The sequence below is a fragment of the Engystomops pustulosus genome, chromosome 1 (assembly GCF_040894005.1).
Source record: "Engystomops pustulosus chromosome 1, aEngPut4.maternal, whole genome shotgun sequence".
In the NCBI taxonomy this organism is placed as follows: domain Eukaryota; kingdom Metazoa; phylum Chordata; class Amphibia; order Anura; family Leptodactylidae; genus Engystomops; species Engystomops pustulosus.
Window position 1 is genome coordinate 50,937,956 of NC_092411.1, and position 13,605 is coordinate 50,951,560.

The 13,605-nt window shown below is 37.6% G+C and overlaps 1 protein-coding gene across 3 annotated transcripts in view; it reads right to left on the minus strand.

Moving 5' to 3' along the window:
• Positions 1-13,605, minus strand: part of EFNA5 (ephrin A5) — a 293,981-nt gene that overhangs the window by 18,221 nt on the left and 262,155 nt on the right. For 2 of the 3 annotated variants that reach the window (XM_072140382.1, XM_072140388.1), the window contains exons 4-5: positions 3,771-3,836; positions 3,290-3,370 (exon numbers count right to left, since the gene is read on the minus strand). In XM_072140382.1, coding sequence (XP_071996483.1) covers positions 3,290-3,370; positions 3,771-3,836 — 147 coding nt within the window. The remainder of the gene's footprint in view (positions 1-3,289; positions 3,371-3,770; positions 3,837-13,605) is intronic. The other variant, XM_072140397.1, reaches the window with a different exon arrangement.

Here is a 13,605-nt window from a genome sequence, read left to right on the forward strand (position 1 = left end):
GAAGCTTTATTCCATGGCAACGTTTCGGTGGTTTAATCCACCTTTATCAAGCATAAAGGCTGCCTATTTTTTTGGACTCTATCTATCTATCTATCTATCTATCTGTCTGTCTGTCTGTCTGTCTGTCTGTCTATCTATCTATCTATCTATCTATCTATCTATCTATCTATCTCCTGTCCGTTTGTCTATCTATGTATCTATCTATCTATCTATCTATCTATCTATCTATCTATCTATCTATCTCCCGTCTGTCTGTCTGTCTATCTATCTATTTTTTTTATCTATTTTGTTCTATCCACTCTATCTATCAAGATAAAAAAGAGAACCTGGTGCCAGAAAATTTACTTGTAATTTTGAACAGAAAAAGAAACTTGTGACATTCCGAAAATATTAGTGATTTGTGGAGACTTACAGCCATTCAAGCTGCACTGGGGAATTCTTATTTGCATATTTTACACAAATTCCCTAGTGGAACATCAATGACTGTACGTCTCCACACGGCTACAAGGTGGCCTTAATTGGCAAATTCACAGTAAGGTTCTCTTATTCACTGACCCTGGTCAAAAGCCTCTCACTCAGCCAAACCAGTTCCCTACGCTGTACTAAAGAGACCAAACCAGATCGAAGCAGCACTGTCTACAGTTGGGAATCTGTCCCTTCTGGAATAGATATAATGGTTTGGTTTTAATTGCAGATCATGTCCACTAGGCTTCCTGAAAGTTATGCTTGGTGTTAAGGGAGCTGCCTAACAAGGTAGCAAAGAGGTGTGCTTTTCTAGCAATCTATCCACCTATCTTTCTGCTTGTTTGTACCAAACAGCTGACACATTCATTAATATCTATTAAAAAGTAAAAAAAAAAAACAACACAAACACTATTTTAGGGGATCTATAAATAATGATCTATTCCTCTGGCGTCTTATCACTTAGTGATTCTTTTCTGCAGTCATATGTATTAGACACCAGATTGTCATTGACATTTCAGGAATTATTTAATAATATTATTAAATGTACCTCTACAGAAAAGCGCCAAAATCATGATTAGTTCTATTTGCTGTCATAGAGATCGGAGATGATCTGATCATGGTTGCCAATGGCTATTATCAGGTAAGTCTTGGTGGATTTGTGGAGGTGATCTGATCATGGTTGGCCAACTGCTATCACCAGGCAAGCTGATGCCTAAAGACAAATTTTCTGGTGCTACAGGCGAGTTAGAGAGTAGTTCTGCCTGTTTCTGTTTTCACAACATCTCATAGTTTAAATCCACAGAGAATGTGTAAACCCACCCACTTTCACAAGAGCAACCCACCCTCTAATATGTATGGGAGCATAGAGACTCTTTCCCACTGGCAGATGTCTGAAGAGAGAACCAGTATCAACTTCCTATTGTCCTCAGGGGAGATATGCCAAACCCAATGGCAGTTCAAGCGGCTGCCTTTTCCCCTCTCCTCATTCAGAGCTCTTGCACATGCATCTGTATAGTAGTTATCAAAAGAAATAGCTGCCATCTGACAGCTATTCGAGCTTTATGGTGGGTTTTAAACATGAATGTGGTACATGAAAATTTAACTATACAATAGCTGTTTATGAGATGAACACCTTCTGGGGGTGGCTTGAACTTGCTATTCTATGTTTCCACAATTCTCAAAGAGGTAAAATGTAAGTTACATAGTTTTTGTAACTAAAGATGCTAAAAATTAAGTCATTCTACGTTATCTACATAATGTCTTCTTCCATTAATGGAGTTACACCAGCATGGCATAGAATGGCCACACTTGTCGGCTTCTCTAACTCTTTACTGAGTTGTGAGGTAAAGCTACTGCATGATCCATGTGATAAATGTTTAAAGGAAATATACCATCAAAATCAAGCATGATAAATCAGGGGCACTTACTCATAAATCCAAGCAATATAACAGTGGTCATCTTCTTATAATTGTTAAGCATGACCCTTCTTCCTTCTAATCAGCAACTTTTAAAATGATGCCAATGAACCAGACTTGAGTAGCCAGAGGCTGTCCATGTTGTAATTTTCCAGGCTGTTACAGAATCCACCCCCCCCCCCCTGCGACCTGTACCCGTAGCACTTCTGCCTCCCTCTTCCTAATGTGATCTCACTGCAGCAGAGGAAGTTTTAGTACACAGTGGGAGGAGGGAAGTGCTCCTTGCACACTGTAACTACCTATGTCTCTACAGCATGCAGGGGCTCCAGTAATACCTCCATAGCCCTTTTACATCATTAGCCTAATTTTAAAAGTTGATTTGAACATGAAGGAGGCCATGAATAACAACTAGAAGATTACCACAGTCCCAGTGCCTGGATCTATGAGTAAGTGTGCCTGGTCTATCATGCTTGATTTTAATGGTAGCTTTCCTTTAACTAAGATGGGAATATGAGCAGATGACGACCAACATTATTAGGTACTAGGGGTCCTTATATATATAACCACAGCGTACATGTGCTTATAAACTACTGAACAAAGCATTTTATAGACAAATCTTATGGATAAAGTAAGAAATGACTACAGGTACATGGGTTTGGTTAAAATATTACTGAACACAAAAAAAGCAACTTAAAGGGATCAAACCTGTAATATTCCACTATATTAAATGTGAAAGAAAACAATTTTTCTAATTTCATGACATTTATATGGAAAAGAAAATACACAGAGATCTCTGTTATGAAACATTGATGGTTAAAAACATGTAACAATGATGGAGTTTTACATCAAAATGTGTCTAATTGTTTAGTGAAACCAGGGTCTCTATTCTGATGTGAAGAGTGGTCACAGCCACCAAAGTGTATGTTAAAGCCAGAAAGTGTTATGTTGCTAGATTGTTTATCATAATGTTAAATACAGAAACTGACACAAACGTAGACAAGTACAAGTATCCGGGGTTACAAAGAGGGGTGTAAGGGGACTAATTTAGTCATGCGTTAGCGTTACGAGAATCAATACAAAACATCTATTCAAGATAAAACATTTATCAGAAGACTTGGAATCTACATACATAAAACAGCTAGAGGAACTTTACGCATCAGCATGCAACAAGAAGTACAACGACACGGCTTGTAGTCGGCTACTAAGAAGGACATGTTTACCAATGGCGGCATAAACAAGACAGTGAGGAGATACAGTAGTGTCTTTCATGCACTTTATAGCACTCTAAGGAAATGAGGTTTACCATGACAGCAATAGCAGCGACAACATGCAAGACATGCAAGGCTGGAAATAAGAAAGACCATAGGGTAGGAGAAATTGGTTAAAAGATATTCTCTAAGCATACTAACCTGCTGGTTCTAATGAATTTTCTACTTTGTCGTTAACATCGAAAACACGGTCATGAACACCTATAGTTTTCAAACAGCTGTCTATAATAAAAATAGAGATAACAGCCAAATACGTTAGTGAGATCGTTTAAACTCCATCACTTTTGTTTCTTTATCTCTTTTTCTTTTCTTTTTTTTTTGTTTCAAAATAAAATTGTGTTTTCTTTTACTTTGATCTACAGGGCATCTCTCCTAATGCCCAATTTTTGCTTTTCTTTGTATAAACTAGACATAGGCAACATTCGAGAAACAACAAGTTAGCAAGTGGCATGTACTTAATAATGCTCAATGGTGAATGATTAGAAATTATAATGCAAAATAAACCACAAATGTTGAGGTATCACACAAGGCTTTACAAGAAAAAACTTGAAGGCTCTAAATCGTAGCACACATTGTAACATGCATTTGTAGCCACCTATCAAAGCGGATGAAAGACACTTACTTTGTGGCCGTACATGGACTTTGAGTTTTAAGCAGGATCTTCTTCCATTGTCTGGGATTGCTGAAGCTGGAGGACAAAGAAAAAATATTGTGTTGGTCAAGTTTTTAAGAATATGTTTCAAGTATTTTCTCTCTCTATGTGCAACATTTTTAGAAGTGCATTTACGTACGGAGCCACTTCGCTCTAAAACACTGTTTCAGACAAAATGAATCGGACCCATAGTCAAAGAGTAAATTATAAACAACCAGTAAAAGTAGACCCATTTTCATTTCATAGAAATAGAGATATTGCAGAGTTAGGATGAATGAATGTTCCCTGACAAATTATGTTGGTGGGAAGCCATGTTAGATTTCACAGGAATCTACCTGTTTTGGGTGAGAAAAACTTTTACCTGAGGTATGTAGCAGTGTCTAATAGGGGATCAGAATGAATGGCTGTTGGCCTAACAAGCTTTGGTTGCTGGCCATCGAAAATTTATGACCGCCTATGATTAAATTGTAACAATTAGATTGGCTTACTTTGCAATGAAGATCTCTTTACAAAAATCTCTCCACAGAAAGTCTGAGAGTAGATGGAACCAATGAGTATTGATATGTGATGATGAAAATGGTCTATATCTTCGAATGTTTGTTTTTTCTTGTTCGTTACGGCAGATTCCCTTATTATGTCCAAGACTACATCCAATCAGCCATTAAAAATATTCTACAAATAACATTAACTTTTATTACCACCGGCCTTTAATTCTTTTGTTTCAAGTAAGGATCTAACTGATGGTAATAGATTGTCGGCCATCATTCCTGTCACCATGTTATTATTCTGCAGTGTCTTATTTCATTTGCATGTGTATCCCATGACTTGTAAAGCCCTGTGGAATATGACACTATGGGGGATATTTATCATACGCTGGTGCTCGTGCGCCAGCGTATGATAGTCCCGCCGCTGCAAATTTGAAGCCCGATACATGAAGAGGCTTCTGCTTCTCTTCATGTATCGGGCTGCCAGTTGCACAGCGTTTATCCTACGCCAGGCTGTAGAAAAGAACGCAACCGGCGACTTTTCACGTATGAAAAGTCGCCGGCAGCAGCGAGTGCGCAGGCGCGGGGACAGTAACGCCCCGCGCTGGCCCACTCCCGTCCGGCCGCGCCCCCCGCTCGGCCAGCCGCAACCCCCCTTCACGCCCCTTCACGCCCCACAGGCGTGAAGGTGGTGGATTGGGGAAAATAATCGCAAAAGCTAGCAATAAGCTAGCATTTGCGATTATTTCAGGGCCTCTGCGCCAATGGCGGTGCACAGAGGTCCTGATAAATATCCCCCTATATTATTATTATTATTATTCCCTAAATTTAGATAAATCCTACCTTAAGTGTTGCCTGTTTGGTTCTTTTGTTGATACACTTCTTGACTCCCCTTTCCTACATACTAGTTCACGCAACAGTACTTGCCCCCTCAATGCAGTTATGAAGTCTCAAAGACTGTCCAGCAAAGGTTTATGTTATTTATACTTGTCAATGCTTTACTTCACTTGTAACAAAACATAGTAGTAGAATTCCCAAGCATCTAAAGGAACTCCCTGACTACAGAAGAAGGAGCAGTGATACCTCTAAGAAAGGGTTTTCAAGTAAAACAACTCTTAGAAGATTCAATTTCACTATGTTGAATTTACAACCTTCAGTAAAGAAAGGAATATAAGGAAAGCATCTAATAGGGTTTATTTTAAGTGTCTGTTGAGTAGCTGTTTCAAATGAAATTTGCCACTAAAAGCTTTGCTCTTACTTTGTTTTCTCATTGCTCCTAATAGCGTTGTGTTCTGATGTATCAGCTTTATATCTAGAAGTGTCTTTAGAAGTGAGATGAGGAAAGTTATTACTTGGCACAATAAAATAATCAACACGTCCTGTGTGTCAATTCGTTTCACGCACAGCTTTTTTCAGTTTGACATCAAAAACAACTTACTCTACCGGAAAACAAGTGACTGGGACAAATATAATCTGCATGATGAGTCAACTACGCTTCAGTCCGAAAAACAAATCTACCATCTGAATGCCTGTACACAAAGTTTATTGTATGCTCTTTAAAAAAAAAACTGATTTAATATTCAAACAGACAAAGAGCTTCCAGGGCATGATCTATATAGTCAGATGTCAGGAGGGTACAAACAAGTCACAGTTCCTTTGTGTGGGATTTGTGGATGCAGGGTTATGGCACCATAAATGAATCTTCATCTCAAAAAAAGAAAAAACCTAGCGGTGACCTAGTGTTCGTTTTTATATATTACTTTAATCAGAAACATTGTGAATGCAATAAGAATTTTAGACATAGGAAGAAGCAGAGAGCTCTATTAGTTCGTCACATAATAATAGTAATCTTCATTAGATTTATATGCATTACCCATTGAAAATAGTTTCTCTGGTTCAAAGAAAAGAACCTGATAATAATAACACCAGAAACTTTCTATAAAATTACATAGTGGGTTCAAAAGGCTGGTATTCAGAGAGATTGGGCACTTATTACAGGAATGGTGCATAGTAAATGTGGTGCCAAAATACAAATCCTGGAAACTACAGACCCATAAGTCTAACTTCTGTTAGGGGGAAAATATTTGAGGTTTGTTAGAGATGCTATCCTAGAGTATCTCACTGTACATAACCTTATAACCCAGCATCAGCATAGATTTATGCTAATCTGATTGGCTTCAATGAGGCGGTAAGTTCCAGACTGGATCTGGGGGAGGCTGTGGATGTTATATATCTGGACTTTTCCAAGGCATTTGATAAGGTACCGCATAAAAGGTTGGTACACAAAATGGGACTGCTTGGACTAGGGGAAAATCTGTGTACATGGGTAAGTAATTGGCTTAGTGATAGAAAACAGAGGGTTGACACATTCTCAGATTGGGTTGATGTTACCAGTGGAGACCACAGGGGTCAGTATTGGGCGCCCTTCTTTTTAATATTTTTATTAATGACCCTGTAGTTGGTTTATGCAGTTTCAATATTTGCAGATAATATAAAGCTATGTAAAGTAATACATCCTGAGGCAGATAGTATAGCATTACAGAGGGATTTGTGGAAGCTGGTGGAATGGGCAGAGAAATGGTTGATTAGGTTTAATGTAGATAAATGTAAGGATATCCACTTGGGCCATGGAAACAAAAAGTATAATTATGTTCATAACAGTCAATTACTTAGTAAAACTGCAGCTAAAAAGACTTGGGGGTATTGGTGGATGGTAAACTTAATTTTAGTGACCAGAGCCCGGCTGCTGCTGCTAAAGCAAACAAAAGTATGGAAGGTATCAAAAGAGGAATAGATTCTCATGATAAGGACATAGTTTTGCCCTTATACAAATCCCTGGTCAGACCACATATAGAATATTGTGTACAGTTATAGGAACCAATATATAAAAAGGACATTGTAGAACTGGAATGGGTGCAGAGGAGAGCAACCAAGATTATTAAGGGAATCGGGGCACTAGAATACAAGGACATTTTAAAAAATTTGGGGTTATTCAGTTTAGTAAAAAGAGGGCTGAGGGGAGACCTCATTACAATGTACAAATACCTTAATGGGCAGTACAAGCATCTCTCCAAAGATCTTTTTATGGCCAAGACAAGGGGGCATCATCTATGCCTAGAGGAGAGGCAGTTCAACTATAACCATAGATGGGGATTCTTTACTGTAAGAGCAGTAAGACTATGTAACTCCCTGCCTCAGGAGGTTTTTATGGTGGACTCTATTTACATGTTCAAGAGAGCCCTGGATGCCTTTCTGGAGATCAATCCATCTCTTTAGGCAAGTCTATCACACTCGCTAACTGCATGAAATGTCAACTCTCCCTTGACTAATCCCTCATATGTCCTCCTCCCGTCTGTTATCCGGCAAACACCAGGTATATATCAAGTTCCAGGCCTCTCTGCAGTCACTTTAACCTTGGACTCCAGTTTCCTCCCAGACTCCAAAACATACTGGTGGGTTGATTAGATTGTGAGCCCATGGGGACAGGGACCAAATTGGCAAGCTCTGTGCAGCGTTGTGTAATCTGTAGGTGCTATATAAAGAATTATTACTTTTATTTGATACACTATTTTAATAGTTCCAGTTAGATGGCCAACCTCCATAGGCCCAGACACATATCTATTGAGATTATCCCGCAGTAGTACAGTGCATAGTTAAAAAAATATATATTGATATATAAAAGACTGGCAAACACATTTATTAATCCTACAGAAGGCTGTATTGTGTTACTGTTAAGATGGCAATTCGGAACAATTGAACCGTTTTGCTTGTTTGCCTGTTTTTCCTGATTCACTGATTTGCTCATCCATTGAGTACAACGAGAGAATTGATTTGCCTATTATTCTCATAAATACGTCTAAGTTTATTTGAATCCTGATGAATAAATGTAACAATATATCCTAATGACCTGTGATCAGGCATATTGTCTAAATGCAGATTGGGTCGAAAACATTAAAAGCTATTTGTGTGAGTCAAGGATTTGGTCAAATATGATGCACATAAAAAGTTTGTATGTAATATCTTCAAATTTAGAACCCTAGATTCCCTATCCTTTTCCAGGCAGAAAATCCACAACTGCCCCCCACCAGGCGTAGGAAGTAACTTAGAGCTGTTTGCAACTTTTTGGAGGTAATTTTGCAACTTATGTTAAATAAGTTGCAAATCAACTAAAGAAATTAATGCCACATGTATAAATACACCAAGATACATCTGACCAGCAGAAACCCCTCCCAAAAAGGGGGGAGCACAGATCCAGACTTGTCTTCTAGATTAAAGATTTTACAGCTTTTAACAAATGGAACTTTAGCAACAGCATTCAATGACAAGACCAACATATCAAATCAACAAGATCAACACAGATTGATAGAACAATAGAATTAAAGTGGATATAGGATGCAGTGTGGACAATGACAGTACATTGTTAACCAACAGAAAGAGTATAATCTATTCAATGACTGCAGGATAATGCTCCAGCTCTATGAGATTATTTACTTCCCAATGAATCAAACCAGGATTGTTTTTGACTGGAACAAAATGAAATCTGATTATCCGTTTGTAATATATTAGCAAAAACAAAAATAGTTATGATAGAAGACTAATAATACATGACAGTACATTGATAATCTGACATAAGGATAATAAAACATGATGGAATGTCTACAAAGAAAACAAGCAATGCATCTGTCTTGTACTTCTCCCAATCATTGACTTTTCATTACCTCTGTCTAATGCAAGTCTTTTGCCTGTCCTGCACTTAGACATTATAATCTTACTTTTATAGGATTTGTGCCATAATTGAGATTTAAAAATCTTTCAATATCAACAGTTACATACAGCGCTTCTAGATTACTTTGATATGTCACCGTATAGAGCGGCAGAACAGCCCATACCGAAACCCAATGGGAGGCTTGGACCAATTCCCAGTATTATAACAAGTGACCAATGCACCATCTATTAATATAACACATAGCAAAAACCACTAAAAGTAAAGTATAAAAGACTCTTATGAATAGGTTATTTTAGTCTTTTTTGGTTATTTTCAGTTTTAAGTAGAAGGACAACTTAAGGAACCGGACTCTTAGAGTATTGACCGGCCTATGTTAAGTCCGAGATTTAATTAAATGATCAATAGTCTGCATGTTATAAACTTACTAACCTACACTGATTGTTAGCTAGCAAAACTACATTTGTAATGGTGAAAAACATGTAAATTGTACATTAAATACAGCTGTATGTAAGATTTTAATTTATTTTCAATAAAAAATTTGAGACCCCCCCCTCAACCCTCCCCAAAAAAAGATTACTTTGATATCTTCTTACAACCATAGGAGTTAACTGGTTATGCAGTGTGAAACATTTCAAAAGAAAAATAAAGAAATTGATGTATAAAACTCAAACATATTCCAGAAAGACAGGATCTATTATAGTCAAAGAACTGTACACAAGAATCATGCCCCACAAGAAGTATACCAGTTTCTGCAGAATTGAGTCCAATTAAGTACAAAATTCACTGCCTTCCACACAGTCCAACTAGTCCTTGTTTAAAAGGAACCTGTTGCCAGATTTTCACTAATAAACCTAATGACAGGTTCCCAAAGTACAAACTACTAACTTGTGCCCACACTGTTAAAGCTAAAAAATGGATAGTTCCCCTCCCCAGAAAATAACACACATCCTTATGTGTTTGCATAGTGATATGGGATGTCATGAGATTTATTAGTGAAAATCTGGTGACAGGTTCCCTTGAAAGGCTAATTTAAAAGTGTTGGAATTTGTAGTCTTCTATGTTCCTCATCATAAAAGGGGAATAAAAAGTGCATAAAAGGTGTAGCTCCCAATACCTTTAAAAAGGATATACTCTCCTGACAAGCTTTTTTTTACGTAAAAACATATTCCAAATTAACAATTTTGGGGTATATTTCCCTACAAATCTTCGTTGTGCTGTTCCTGTGCTGTTTTGTACCCTACGTAGCTTGGAAAGGCATCATGCCCAAGCTTATACAGCCCACTTAAAATCTATTCTATATTGGGAAGGGCATCAATGTGTTACAGGGTACACCAGTGGACAAGACTTGCTTGAGAAAGGACATGGGGGAGATGTATTTTCTCTCTTTCTAGTTTTCTAGTTGTTTAATTCCTTTTTAGTCTAGTTTCTTATTCTAATTTATTTTAGGTAGATTCTCCATAACAGGGGTTAAATTTCACTTGTACCTGTTAGTCTAACATCAGTGTCTGATGTGGAGGATGCAACTTTTTCAAAAAGTTGCAAATTTTTGTGCAAAAAGGTCTCACATTCAGCTCTCACTGGTCACTGGCATGTTTGTTTGTTTTTTGTTGAAAATTAAAAATGTTTTTCCAAAAGAAAACAAAAAGGAATTGCAATCAGCAATTTTGTCCATTTGTCAAAAGTTTTCACAGCTTTTGATGTCTAAATAAAAGCATTTTAGATCCAAAATGCCTTTTAATGCATTCATACATTTATGTCTAAAATAATTTTTTTCAATGTGGTGAAGTAAGACAGGTCAGTGCTATTTACCATTTGTGACTTTCTTGAAACTTTTAAAAAGTCCCAGTTAGCAGAAACATCTAACATTAGTCTAAACAGGTAGATAAATACAATGGGGCACATTTACTAAGAGCTTAGCGCCGCACTTTTGTTGGACTTTGCACATTCTTCTAGGCTAAAACAGCTTGCACAAGTATTTAAGTAGTGTCTGCGCCGCTATTGTGTCGCATGCAACCCTTTTGTGGTGCAGCTGCGCATGACGCCATGCGACACAAATTAGGTGGCGTGCTGTCAGACGGTCCGACTGATTTGGACTGAGTGCCGTATTTAACATGGAAATTGTGTCGCTTGCCTTATGTTAAAGGTGCACCACAAAAATGTTGGTGAACTCTGTCGGGCCCGTGCAGGGAAGCGACAGATTCATGATTTCTAGAAAATCTTCTTAATGAATGTGTCTCACCCAGAATCATAGACGGAAAGAGAACTTTTAGTGCAGTAAATGTGCCCTACTGAATCTATTGTTTGTGGCAAAGTCACAAAAAAGTGTGCAAATAAGATTCTGTGCAAAAATGAGACACTTTTTTGTTCTAACATTTAGAAGAAAGGTAGTGCACTTTCTTTGGACTTTTTTTTATTTAGTCTGGTCTTCTCTTGCGCTAGATTTATCAATGTGTTGAACAAACTGGAGCAGTGTAAGATTGTCGAGTCCTACTTTGGTGTAGTGTTTGAACCAAAATGCTTTAGACCGTCTTAACGCGAGTCAATGCCCCCTTTTCAGAGGCCCTGACTCTTAGACATACTAGTTGGTGAAGTGTCAAAAAATAGTGTAAAAGCCTTGATAAATGTGGAGTGAGGCATTTTTTTATGTGAATGATGCCACAATTATACAGTGGATATATAAAATTCCCCCAATTAATCTGTCAGCACTGACTGGACAGCCTAAGACTGACAGAAGCCATTGAAGCAACTGGCAACACCCAAATTTAAATTTTCATGAGGAAGAACGGAAGAACTTATCTACTTTTAGCAGGAGGAATAAAACATGAATTGGGGGCTACGCTGATGGAACGGGGAGTCATAGAAAAGAAATAACCTTTCAGTTTTTTTCTTTTCTCTTCAACCGCTACTCAGGGATTTTCTCGTATTACTAGAAACCCCTTGTAGACAAATCATTATGATTCAAAAGAATGCAGAGCGAAAGATTAAACGTTAATTTCCAATTTTACTATTTCTTCTCTATATTGAAGACTCGGCTCACGCTGAAAATAAAGACTGCATCTCTTTGAAGTATCCTCCTTATTCTCGTTTGCATAGAATTACAAAGATGCTACATAGTAATAATTACCAAACGAAAGAGCGCCGACAGATTAAAGATAACAATTATAAAATTTAAAACAATTCCAAATGATATTTGGCAGCAGCAAAATTACAAGTTCATCCTGTATTATATGACAGTGCATAACATACTGCTTCAATTGAAGGCCGATTAAAGGGAGTCACAATGGTGATAGCACAGAGACAAGAAGCATTAGTCGAGTGCAATTACACATATAATAAGAAGACATTCAATAGCTCCTTTAACGGTTTTTAGAGGAAATCGTTGGAGCTCAGTTCTGTGTGAATGTGCTGTGCCTCATTTTTTCACTTTATTGAAGGCACTTGGTCTAAGTCTGCGTTTTAATTTCCATTCACCGTCTACATATGGAGTCATCATAAAATTGGCATGGGCTATTGAAGCTTTCGGAAATTGCAGATTATAAAGGTAGAGATACGAAACAGCGCAGGATACAGGGAACTGTTTTATCGCTTAATAGTAAAGGGAGATGGGGCAGAAAAAAAATAACTTTTGTGGGTTTGCCTTGAAAGCGACATTTAATTACACATAATTTCCTACATTTTAAAAGCTGCTATTCAGTAGCACTACGCCAAATGTTGCAAGAGAAGGAAAAGCACATAAAGGACTTCCAGCGTGTCATAGAAATGTATGTGCTGAGACGATGGCACGCTATAGGTGAAAGTCGTGGTGAAGTGCCCTCAGCACTTACTGCTTTCTCGACATAGTTTAAGTGACCATGCGTGAGTCTTTTTATTGTGTGTTGAAAAGATCATTTCTATTCTACTCTAGGGAAGTCAGCCCTCCTGTAAGCCGGCTCCTTTGTTATGAATATGGAACAGATGGAGATGAATCTATCAGCTCTGCTGGAACAAAAACACTTACAACCAAGCTCTATTAAATACTATGCTTAGCTCTTTGATACCAGAAGCTCTTTGTGAACTGCTGTGATGCTACAGTTCTTTAAAAAAAAGAAATAAAAAAAAATCTTATTATAGCAAAACTACCTGATCATGCAAAATATGCATAATGTATTCAATAATATATGACTGCATAATAGTTCCTGAGTAATAAGAAGTCATGGGTTTGACATAGCTGCGGAGGATGAATTTTGCCAGCAGTGTGACATTAGTAGTAGCTATTGTTCTTACACCACATACAGTCCTGTAAATATTGTACAATGTGAAAGTTGTTTTAGTCACTTTTCAATTAACCCTCAGATTTGTCAAAGGCCTGCCGTACACAATATTCTCTGGTGAAGGAAGCAAGGTACATAGGTATATAGCTTTATGGGTATATAGGTTTTTGCACTAAAGAAAACTTTGGTGCAACATATATATATTTCCAATTAAGTAGAAGTTTAGGGTAAGTTTTCTAGTTCCATAAAACTCAGGCACCAGATAAATGAGTATTCCCATTTCAGCAAATAAATGTTATGGTTTGCTCTTGGTTTTCTAAATCTCTGTTTTCTGTCATTCTATA